Source organism: Protobothrops mucrosquamatus, unplaced genomic scaffold (assembly GCF_001527695.2).
Source record: "Protobothrops mucrosquamatus isolate PMUCROS unplaced genomic scaffold, P.Mucros_1.0 scaffold797, whole genome shotgun sequence".
Lineage (NCBI taxonomy): Eukaryota > Metazoa > Chordata > Lepidosauria > Squamata > Viperidae > Protobothrops > Protobothrops mucrosquamatus.
In genome coordinates, this window is record NW_015387064.1 from 68,956 (window position 1) to 82,007 (window position 13,052).

At 34.0% G+C, this 13,052-nt stretch overlaps 1 protein-coding gene across 1 annotated transcript in view; it reads right to left on the bottom strand.

The window, feature by feature from the left end:
* Positions 1–6,925: 6,925 nt before the first annotated feature.
* TENT4A (terminal nucleotidyltransferase 4A) overlaps positions 6,926–13,052 on the bottom strand; it is a 30,733-nt gene continuing 24,606 nt past the window's right edge. Inside the window, exons 9-12 of the mRNA XM_015818817.1 lie at positions 11,695–11,795; positions 11,131–11,297; positions 10,057–10,215; positions 6,926–7,425 (exon numbers count right to left, since the gene is read on the bottom strand). Coding sequence (XP_015674303.1) covers positions 7,246–7,425; positions 10,057–10,215; positions 11,131–11,297; positions 11,695–11,795 — 607 coding nt within the window. The 3' untranslated portion in view covers positions 6,926–7,245. The remainder of the gene's footprint in view (positions 7,426–10,056; positions 10,216–11,130; positions 11,298–11,694; positions 11,796–13,052) is intronic.

The following is a 13,052-nucleotide window of genomic DNA, read 5'->3' on the forward strand; positions in this document are numbered from 1 at the left end:
AGGATGTAGACCTATTAGATCAGTTTAAACCAAGTGATTAATGGATTCTGATGGGGTCCAGAGGGAGTTTGGGATTTCCCCTGAGGATCTAGTGGGCAGTTCAATAGAGAACATGGTGACTGCTTATAATGGGTACATGGATCAGATTGAGCCTACGTGCTTCTCTCTATGCATCAATCCAGGGGTGTTCCTTGCTTTTTTGGAGTGCTTCAAAACTTAAATTCCAGAAGATATGCTTAGAGAGCCATTGGAGAATCCTGAACCATGAATCCAAGCAAACATGACTAAGAGCATGGGGATTATATTAGGGTCATAAGAACAACATTTTTGTTGTGAAACACATCCACCATTCTCTGAAAAGGAGAGCCATTCTGAATGTAGAAAATCCCTGGCAGCCCAATCTTTGTTATTCACGAGAGTACTTTTAGAAAAAAGAATTTTGCCCTGCCGACATAATTAGGATTCTAAAAGTTTCTCAACCGTTTTCACACTTAAGGGACTTAGATCCTGCAAGGACAAACCAATGTTTCCTTTTCAAACAAACATCACATTCAACCTGCAACGGCATTCATTTGAACCAGAACTAGGAAGGTGGTTGCTCCAAGCAAAACAAACGTGAAGAGCTGCTGAGAAGTATCGACAGAAAGAAGGTAACCAAGAATAAAGAACTGCCTTAATAGTTGCTTTGCAGGGAAAGAGAAAATGAGCTTTAGCTTTCTTTCATTCCCTGCTTACATGGGAATGAAGATATAGCACATTTCCCTCATTTTGCCCTATATATGGCTTTCTCCTTTATTTTGGAGTGAATGAACCAAATCACCATGGACTGAAGTACCATCGAGTTCAGAAAGTCAAGATGGTAACGCCATTGATTTTGAATGATGACTGCCATCTTGACTTTTTAATCCTTTTCTTCCATTCATGTCTGCCCTCAGCCTTGGTTTGTCACCCATGGCTGGGTGGGGGGGGTTGTGGGAAAAGCTGGATTCATTTCAACTTCTATGGGGAAAATAGGAGGAGGAAGGAGTATTAGGTATGTTCACGAGTTACTTACAAAGTAATAAAGGAGGGATAAAAAACTGATATTATTGTCTCTCAGCATTTTATTTATATGCTGTCCTTATTCAGCATTTTTATTTCTTGAAATGTATTATGTGATTTAAAAGAAAAAGCATTTTACAGGTTGTTTGAATTGGATTCAGAGTCAGAGAAACTTAAAAAAAAGCAACACAAAAACTGAAGATGCAAAAATGAACAGATTGGGAGAGCAGTGGATTTTATATTTTTAGTAAGAAAGGAAAGCTAATGCAAGAGTGCCCTCTTTCTGTGGCAACATCAATAAGAGCAAGGTAGATAAATATCCTTAAAATCCTTATAAACATTTTGCATTTGACATTTTTTTTGCTAAATACCATATTCTATAATTTCCTTGCTTCTCATTAGGTAGTGAATATACACAAGGCGGATCTAAGCCAATTGTAATTCTCATGTACTATATAATTATATGAAATCCATTCCTAAGACTGTCTCCTCCCACAAAAAAATCCTAAAAAAATTCAAAAGCTTGCATATTTGCCTAAGCAGAAATCCACAATAGAACAGTAACAGTGGTATGATAACAAGAGATTGGAATCTTAAATAAAACAATAGTAGTATAATTCACTTGGCACAACAGTCTGTAAACCTGGTATGCACTGAAATATTATGTAATAAGTCTGTGTGTGTATGTCTCTGTTCTTGCCTTCAACTCAGCTTTGATTCTTGGCAACTACATGGACAATTTCCTGCAGTTATCAATATTTTCGTAAGTATTTTACACTTGCCTGCTTCATAAGGCTGAGAGTGACTGACCCAAAATCATCCAGCTGGCTTGGTGACTAAAGCAGAACTAGAACTCACTGTCTCGTTTCTAGGCTGGTGCCCTAACAACTGCATCAACTTGGTTCTCAATAAAGTGCATATTATAGAACTATTTGAGATGGGGATATTTCATTAGATAAATGACACCTTTATTCTGCCCAATCAGTAATAAGTGTAGGGTTTCCTGCCTGAGCAGGGGGTTGGACTCGATGACCTCCAAGGTCCCTTCCAACTTTATTATTATTATTATATACAGGGATGACAGTTCCAACCTTGCAGCCATGCCAAAGCTCTACCTTGGGACTGAGTGAACTTCCAGTTCAGAAGCATGGTTAGTGATTTGAAAATACTGGCATGCGATATGCCGATTTTATTCTTTTGTTTAAAAAGTACCATGCCATACTCTGCCCTCCCCCAAAACAGCTAAACTCCCTGCTGAACTGGTTATATTTTTAAAAGCAGAAACTATTTGCACAACACTCAAATGGAGCGGATGCCCTTTTCATTGTAGAGGGGTGGCATAGAAAGAATTCAGGAACATTGGTTGACTGCAGAGTGCAAGTTTAAAGTAAGTACAACATATTATTAGGCTGAGCATATTTCCACATGGTGGTTGTTGGTTTTTTCCCCTAAATAAACCCTAGGGAATGCACTCATGGCTGGCTAAGGCAGAAGATAAGGAACAGGAACAAGGAAAGTCTGGTGAAGATGTGCTAAAATATATCTTCCCAGAAGGCAAATGAAGGAGTCCTTCAACCCTCTTCTGTTCATATTGAGCAAAACATTGTCTCTGTGCAAGTTTACCTTTGCTCTGAAAGAATAGGAAGCTTGCCTAAGCAGCATTGAGGAAACAACCACCAAGGAACCTGGAGATGGCAGAAGTTCCTGGCCATGGGATTCCAGTCAGCTCTGGAGCAAACACTGCAAAATTCTTCTAACATCTCCTCTGGAGGAGTAGCTGAACTGAAAGATCATTGGTTCGGTTCACAAAAATCTCTGAAAGGAGCAGAGCATTGTGAGATCACACGGGCATGGCACCGACCTCATGAAACAGGCCTGAATTTTTACAGACTGATACTTACCTGAGAAAGACATAGCTTGTAGTTTTGATACTTTATTTAGAAAACATTTGTCCTCTTTTTTAATGTGTAATTTTCTAAATTGTAATGTCCATATATTTCAGTTCCCATAGAAAGGATATTCCCATAGTGTTTGTAGTTTCAGTGTAATGTAATGAAGGAACAGCTATAGACGTCTTCTGTGTGATATATTAAAATGAACCAATAACCTTTATTGTCATTTTTTACTGTGGGCACATTAAAATGAAATTTACTTGCTTGCTCCCAAAGTGCGTAATCTATTAGCACCAAAGGTAAATATTGAGGGAATTGTCCCAGCAACCACAGTGACGAAGAGGAAGAGTTAATACCCATTCTCCTTTGTTTTCATAATTTCTTAATTTTAATTGCTTACACAAAATTAATACCACATAGAGGTAGTCTTTGACCTAAAAGGTTATTGGGACCAGAATTTCCGATGCTAGGCAAGGCAGTTGTTAAGTGAGTCATATCCAATTTTATAACCTTTTTGCCACAGTTAAGTAAAATGTTAAAGGTAATTGTATATTTCTTTAGGCAAGTATTATGTTTTTTTAGTAAGAATAAACTTTATTGGGACAATTGGTCATATAGGCCATTCTCAATTACTGACTGCAACCCCCCCCCCCTCCTAACAACTTCATTGCAAAGCAATGCAATTGTTAAGTGGAAAATCACATAGCCATGATTTGTAACTTTCTGCCACCTTCCCCACTGATTTTGTTGTTGGAAAGTGGCTGTGAAGGTCACACATGGTGATCACCTAATTGCACAATGCTGCAACCATTGCAAATGTGTGCTGGTTGCCAAATGTCCAAATTGTGTTCACATGACTGCTGGCACCCTGCAATAGCCACAATTTCACAGACCACTGATAAGTCTCTTTTTTCATCATGTGCCATAATTTTGAACAGTTATTGAATGTGGTCAGTAAGTGAGAACTACCTGAATTATTTTAATGTTGTCAATGAACATATGATTTCCCCACAAAAAGCATGCAGTTGGTCATGTACATTTGACTGCTGTTTAAATACTATGAAAATGGAGCATAGTATTAAAAATACTGCTAGCATATTTTAACAAATTATACATCAATAATGAAGCCTGAGAAAAATGTAGTTCATGTCCCTTGAAAATCTAGCCAAGTCTAGAAGAATTTTTCATTAACTGAAATCTGAAAGATTTATTCACTCATGCATACACATTTTGCAACATATATTTTGCATCTTTGCTTTAATATTTCCAAAATAATTTCAATACACCGCTGATATAGTTCAATAATTTTTGATGTGATAGTTGTAGCTTCAAAGTTACACTGTATAAAAACTGCTACCAAAATCTTAAAGAAAACTTTGTGAGGTTTACCCTCAAGGAAATTGTCCTAAAGTAACATCAGGATTGGCCCACCTCAATCCAGATTCAAAGACAATCTCTCTCGGATCACTAAAAGGGCTAGCTATCTTTCATGACATTTTTATAAATATCTTAGTATAATTTGGTTAGACACTCTAATACATGAAATACTGGATCAAATGGAATTTTGCTTTGATTATAAAACAGAATTGTGATAACATAATGAAAATAAAAAGATCACAATGACAGATGAAGAATGCTACATTACACCATGGACATACCTGCCTTGAAAATTTATTAAAAATCAAAGAATACAAAACTTCACATAAAAATATGTATTTTTAGCTTCCCACATTGTTATTACACACAAAAAATGAACATATTTTATCAGTCATCCACAGAGGCATAGAACATAACCAAAGTGGTAGCCAGTGCAATTTATGGTTAATCATGACTGAATGGGACATGATATCTGTTTCTTTTAAGTCTATCCTGCTTTTAAATGGAACTATTTAGAACATCAATATTTCAATAATATAGATTCATAGTCAATATTGCTAGCATGTAGAACGATTATAGGTTTATAATCAGCCCTTGAATGATTTATTCAAGTTTAGATCCCTTCCTATACCAGATTCTACTACGAGCTTTTCATAAGATTTGAAAAATAATCAAAACAAAAATACTGATTCCACTATAAAGCAGAGCTGAGGTTTTGGCAATTCACCATCTGTTTACTCTTTATTTGTTGTCCAATTACTGTTCATCTGAAGTATTAACAATCAGGGGTTGACAATATTATCAAATATTGTTTTGGGGAAGGAAGGAATTTTGGGGAGAAGTTTTTTTTTTAAAGGTGGGTAGCATACTTAAGGGGCTTCAGTATGGAGATGGGGACATAAAAACCTGTGTATGTATAGAACATAGTTTGAAGGTTCAAGAGTTGTTTCCAGAGGAAATAATATATAATATGTGATAAGGAGTATGACAGGGCAACTTGCAGGTAGAGATAAACAACCACAGGGTACATTTTCAATAACTTTCACGTTCATATTTCCCTTAAATTTGCAAACTTTATACATCTTTCCATACAGATGCTGGCTAGTATAGTAAACCTTGTATTTTATGCCTGTCTTTCTGATTATCTTACAATCAATTTAAAAGAGGATACTAGATCAAGATGAACTGTAGACAAAATATGTGCTACTCTGCTTTGGAATGTCGCAATCTTTTCGCTCATGATATTCAAAGGCCTTGCATTTGTTTTGAAAAAAATCTCTAGCATATGCTACATCAGTTTCTGACCATTCTTTGTCAAACATTCGCTGCTTAAGAAAAGTCATTTCCATGTACAATTTAAGATGTCAAGATACAATTTCTTCAAGCAGAATTACTAAACACGGTGCTTTCCAAATTTTAAAAACTTTTTTTTCAACGAAGAAAAAAAAAGCATAAAAAGATTCAGTAAGTGATATAAGAAACATGATACTTTTTAAATGCAGGGTAGGCTGTACACACAATTTCAGGTTTTAAAATAAAACAAATATGTTGCCATGATGATACACACTTGCATAGTATATCTGTATGCATCTTTAAATCAGTTGCTTGCCATACAGATTATCTCAATACCACTGGGCTGTGTCTTTACAAAATAATAGACTAATACTTCAGAATGCATAGAGAAGCCAGAAGATACATTTTAGGTAGTTGCTCTCAACAGAACTAATGCAGGCTGCTAATCAGATTCCTTAATGGAATCACTACACATTCCTTTCTCCACATTCTTCAAGTTGGATGCTTTATTTCACAATGGTCCAAGCAATCAGAAGGGAAATGAAATTGACGAACTGGTATCTGTAATTTGCAGTTAAGAGTCAGGGAGATATAGAAACACACACCTCATACATACACACACACATTACATACACACACAAATATATCCCTGACACTTAACTGAATATATATATATATATATATATATATATATATATATATATATATATATATATATATATATATATATTCGCAAACTTGATTTGTAATAGTAATTTTGTCCAGCCGTAGCAAGTAAACTGAAGATTCAAATTTTTTACATGATCCCCACTAAAATAAACATGAGATCTGTAAGAGCATTAGATGGCATTTTATCTCATAAGATTGAATTTAGCATTACATGCCAGACTAGTAAGATAACTAGTCAAAATGCCTTTTAACTCAATCATTATTATAAATACTTAAGCCAGACCAACAGTTCCTCTACAAATTAGGAAGCTTCCGATATTATTAGCTTGATGTGTTAAATTGATTGCTTAGCTAATCTACCAGAAGCATGAACCCAACTTAGAAAATGCAACTTGGGAAAGGATCTGTAAAAAAAAGAAAGAAATTTTCTCTCTCTCACACAGACATGAGCAGATGTGTGTGCATATGTGCACACCTGTTTCATAAATATATTCATGATTAAAACATTCCAAGTTATTGCATGTTATGTTTGATGTGAGTAAGGCAACAAAACCAATTGTAGAAGAAATGGGAAGGTGGTGAACAATACCACAAATAAAGTTTTGTAATGGAAAATAACATTCAAGCAACCCATTCTCCTTCCAAGAAAACAAAACAACCAATTATAAACAAATGCAGCTACAGCAAAGTGCCACAGCATTTATGGTCCTCCCAATAATCTTACCAGAGCTGTTTCAGCACTGTAATAATCATGGATAGGCAGAAGACAAACTTCCACAGTTTAATAAGGCTTCACGATAAGCACAATTATTTCTTTTAAGATGGACTCCATCACCACACACGAAACATGCAAACGTTGGATGCAGATATTTGGCAACATCCACAGACAGATGTACTCAGTGCTGGTCTCAAATCCTCCCAGAGCAGTATCACACACACTGCATTAGTTTAAAGAGGACTCTGAAGTTGGCCATTATCTGCTAAGGCTAATAGGCAAACTGTCCCTGTACTTCTTTCTCCTCCAAATATTACGGTTGTGTTGGTGATGACCTCTGTTGCTAACTGGCTGCCTTACAGCTCCATTACTGGCAGAATTGTATCCGCTGCCTTGATTATGAGCTCCTTTCACAGTGAACTTCACTCCATTGTGCTGCTGAAAACAAAGGAAATATTTAGTATTACTGCCAACTATTTAATATTATTGCCAATGTTTCATTAATGTTGTCTCATGCAGTTCTTAAATAATGAATTTATACTTATGAAAAAGCAATACAGCATTCAGAGATCTGCAACCAAAATTTAAAGGAAAGTTACATTCAGGAAAATTAAAGCAGTACTATATTACTTCGACGAATTCCATGAGAAGTGCCAATCAAAGAAGATATTAGGTCTGCTCTTTCTGAATTTTAAAGGATCATTTCTCACCTACTGCCCTGCAAAAGAGATTTTGAGGAGAAGAGATAGATGAGACTAATTCCAATATATTCTACACTAGGAATTTACAAAATGTTTCATTTTTGAAGCATTCTGAGTTTGTTTTACATTTTAAGTATGAGATATTTCAACTACGATAGGAACAGTGCATCTTTAGCACAAAACAAGGTACTTTTGAATTCACAGTGATCTAATATGTACCATTCATTGTTTTATGAGGAGACAGATTACTTTTTATGCTAACATTCATTGCTGTGATTTCATTAATTTATATTTTTCTTACTCATATGCTGACTTGCAAGGAACTTACCGTCAAAGACAAGATACATATAATTGAGGCAGAGTGGCATCCTAACTCTAACCCTGTGATCTAAATTACTTGACAACTTACAATACAACATTAATCTGAATATTTTAGATATTGTTTTCTGAGTCCGATGACATTATGAAATGGATCTATTGATGCTGTATATGCTTTTGCTTTAAAGAGTTAGAATACATTTATATTATCCTAATTCAAAGATGAAAACTGAAGAGACTTGCATGGCATAGACTGAAATCTGAGAAGTTTTTTTCAGATTATGATGTGATAATATGGTTTAGAATATTCTGAGTACTCTGAATATTTATTTTTTTATTCAATTACTAATAAGAAATCATGCCAGAAAGATGTTTTTGGTATTCTATACATGTGTGTGCCATCCTCACACATGGAAATACAAAAACATTTTTTTAGAAAATGGGTATTATGTTGTAGATGAACAAGTAATAATGTCGTATTTTGGCAGCTTCTAGACCACTCTCTCTTTCAATATTCCTAGCTGAATATTTTTCCCATCTCTACTGCAACTTTTCTCTTTTCTTAGCTTGATCATATTTTGGGGGATATCTTAGAACTATAGCTTGGCAAATCTAACACACTTTTGGAGAAATGTCCTCCCCAAAGTGGCTGCTGAACAGTAAGAGGCTTTTACTCTCTTATCAACAATCTACTGTTTCTGCTGCCAAAGCTGGTTCTCTGGCAGTGCTTTTCCCTGGATTTGAATGGGACACTCAGGAATGACCCAAGACGAGTTTTGGATGGCCAGGGACCTATTTGGAAAGGACAGTCTTGAAGAGTCCAGTTCCCTCTGGAAGCAGTAGGAAAGTCACAGGGAGAATCCATCTTCCTTTCAGCAGTTTCATTCACCTGGATTTTTAATTTTCACTTTTTGAATTTATTGTTTTACTTTGTTTTTTGCTCTTAAAAATTGACCAGTGGTTGGATGCTGATTTATTTCAACCCCTTGCTGTACTCTGTTTTTTCCATTTTCTTTCCCTTTGATTTATGTATGTTATTCGGAATAATCTTTTTGTTCTTTGTATATTTGCCTTCATCCATAACCTGTGTTCTCTCTGTAAGGAAGCATGCCACATTTCTGTATAGTGAAATGCTTTCATTTGATTTACATTAATATTGGACTCTCAGTACAGGATTTTTGGACTTTTTGAATTTACAAAATATTTGGAGTTTATCTCTTTTGAATTTTTCCTTTAACCTTGGATTGAAATATCCCGATAATATCATTCTTGTTTCCATCTGCTTCAGGTTTTTTTTTCTTCCCTCATCTAGTTAACAAACATAGATATTTGATCCAGGATGAATTACTTTTAAGTTTTGAGATGATTTGGGATAGACAAGATGCTGTGGCAAACCTTTTATGGGTGGATTACAATAACAGTTTGTTAACAGAGAGTTTTGAAACCTTAATCTTGTATTATTATTATTATTATTATTATTATTATTATTATTATTATTATTATTATTATCTATTTTGTCATTAATATAGTATATAGAAGACAAATCAATAATTTGCAAATAATTTTACTAGTTTAAAAATTGGGGGGCTGTTTTACAAGGGGTGGGAAACAATATTTTAGTAATGTATTAATCAGTATTCAGTTGGGGGGATAACATGTATATGTGTTGGGTTTTTTGTTTTTGATGCACTTTTTTAATGTCTTGATTGCTTTGTTTTTCTTTCGGGTTTTGTTTGTTTTTGAAGTTTTTGGAGTTTTGTATTTTAACTTTCTTTTGAATAAAATAAAATAGAATAAAAAAAAAATAAAAGCTAGGAATCTTGAAATTTCCAGTAGAGTGGCAACTATTTAAAATGCTTGTTAGTTAACCTAGCTAACACGCTTTTTGAGGTTTTCTATATTAATGATTTAAAATTATTTTTCTAGGGATTGCTACATTTTCATCTTTTCAATCATCCTAAAAATTGCTCTTTTTCTCTTAGGTAGTGTTCTGGTTTATTATTTTCAAAATTCTTGCGTGAGCAAATTAAACACAGAATGTTTCACATACCTGATTATTCGTGGCCATAATCAATGCTCTTGCAGGCACAGACTGATTTTTACCACTTGGCATAGTTAATGCCGGATGTATTCCAGCCGTAAGTGGAGATGGTGCTTGCAGGCTGAAGTGGTATATATTAGGAGTTGTGCAAGGTGGAGTATCAGAATCCTTAATGTTACACAAAAGGAGAAAATATGGGATTTTATTTTATTTTATATGCATATATGTATATATATAAATATATATATATATAAAGAACCTGTGATGACACATTTAAAGCAGGATGATTTTGCACTGAACATGTTACAGAAATAATCTCTCTAGAGGAGGATCAGTAAAAAAAATATTTTGGAAAAAATAACTGTTTCTGACTTTCCATTACTAGACTGTAAAAATAAGTTAAATAAGTGCCTTGAATAAACAGTTCTTAACACTATCCAATTGCTATTCTTCTGATTAAGCAAAACTGCAACTGATTTTTCATGCCCAGACTGAGCTAGCTAGGCACTTTTTATAGCGTGTGCTACTTCAATCAGCAGTCATGATATCATTTGTGGAGAAGTCACAATTTATCTAGGCTTCTTTGTTTTCTGTGGTATCTATCTGTCTTTAAGGACTCAATATGTAATTAGTTCCACATATGTAAATGTTTTTAAAAACTAAAAAACATTTTAGAGTAAAATTGTAAACATTAGATTAAAATCATAACTATGAGACTAAAATAGAAATGAAAAAAGTTTTTATTTTTTAATTAACATTCTAATCTACTTTCATTTTGAGAATTTCTTTAAAAAACTTTACATTAAATAAGATAATGGTTTCAAATCTATGTTCTGATTATTTACTTATGGTAATACATTAATTATATTTTTAGATAGATTATATATTATTTAACTACACATTTAGAGGAAGCTTGGCAGGAACAGTGATTTCAAGCTTATATATATTTCAATAATATGAATATTACAGTAACAACTGTATTTGTGATCTTATAAAAGAGCTTGTTAATTCAGATATTATTCAGATATTAACTTTCACATGTATGTAGACAGCAGTTTAAATAGAAAAAAAGATAAAACTTACAACATCACTTCCAGAAAGAGATGATACTGATGAGGCAGATGAACCTGATGATAATTGTTGCATATCAGTAAATGACAAAGTCAAAGGTTGGTTGTAAAGCAATTCGGTATCTCTAGTCTGGGTTGCACTCTCTGAAGATATTGATTCTCTGTCTTTCAGCTGAACATCTGGTGTCACACATGTTTATATGTCAATATATTTTCTTTTCACTTAAAACTCTGTTTCGAGTGTTGTTAGTTTTAAAGTTTTGTTAGTTTTACTGAACAAAACATTGCTGATTAAGTCAGCTATTATATCAAAGATATTTAAGACTGAAATAACATGCAAAGGAACTACAGTTTGTATTTTATTAATCTCAACAAATTAAAATCAGGAATCAAATACCCTGATAGGCATGGATTCACATGTTTATGTCAACAAATCATAAAAAAGCACTGAGGGAAATGTTGAGGTAAGTTGAGTACTGAACTGGATAGCATGAAACATGGCATAAGAAAATAAAAATAAGAAAAGTATGATAAAAATAATATGGGGTTTATTTTTAGGATCAATATATTTACTTACCAAGATCAGATGAAAAGTTAGCTTTGTTTCCCCATTTTTTTTTAATCCATGCTCTGTAGTCAATCACCTCTTCTGTCACTTTAATAATTCTACCTAAAGTACTAGAAGAGATGTTGATCAGGATAAGAAATCAAGACAACAGTGACACATTTTTTTAAAAAAATCTGAACTTCACTATAGACAACATAAGAACAAAAAAACTTTTTTTAAAAGATTTGCACACATTCAATGTCGATCTTGGTTTTTTTCAACTGATATTAGCTCTTCTTTCCAGGGTGCTGTATTACAAGAGGATAAATATTATGTAGCCCTAGAATTGAATACATATTATACTTCCTCTAAGTGCCATGATGAGTGGATTCCCTGCTGCCTTTTGTTAGCTAGCAAGACAGCTTTGCAAGAGGAATTGCTACCTAATGCTGGATCCCAGTCCGGTAATCTTTCCAGAACAAAGGAGCGATCAATGACATTATCCACATGACTCCACACAACAGCTCCTCATGAGTAGACCATGGAGACCGTCATTTTTATAGCTGGCTCATGAGTAGAATAGCTGCGAGTTGGGATTTACATCAAGCTCAAACTTGCAAAACAGCCTTTATGGACACGTTTCTTGGCCAAGCCTTATATCTTAATCACATATAATTTGGGGGATTATTTTATTATTTGCATATTGGAGAGATCAAGGCCTCTTGGATTGGCAAGGCACTACGGCATTCATCAGGCGAGTTCTCCTTTCCTTAAAAGATGATAGTGTACATTTGATTTTCAAGGTCCAAAAATCTAAGATTTGTTTTACTAGGGGCTTAGTGATTGGATTTTGTGAAGTTAATAACTGATTAATGGGCCAGAGGGATTTTGAAATACAGCTCTGAATTGTTTAGAAGATACTTTCTCATCGAAAAATGGAGACTGTTTTGGAGTGGATTTTTTTTAGCCAGGGGATAAAGAAAATGGAGCAGAAAATCCTTACTGCAATAAATTTTGGACAGAATGGATCAATGTTTGATAAAATTGATAGAGTGAATTTTTAAAAGAATGAACTTCAATAGATGTTTATGAAACTAATTTGAAGGGGACCTTAAATGTAAATTCAAATGGGATCTGATGGATACCTAGAGGAGATGAACAGATATTAAATCAGGAAATTGATTTGGATTATTGTTTGTCTGCATATACAGAAAAAGCTCAATTATGACTTGAAAGGATTTTTTTAGACATGACAAGAAAAAGGATGCATTTTATTTATGGGTACAAGAGAAATCTGTACAAGTTCTAAAGAATTTTTGCTTTGAAACACAAATGAGCAGCAAACTACCTCTACAACTTTTTAAAAAAAATAATGGAAGATTTATAAG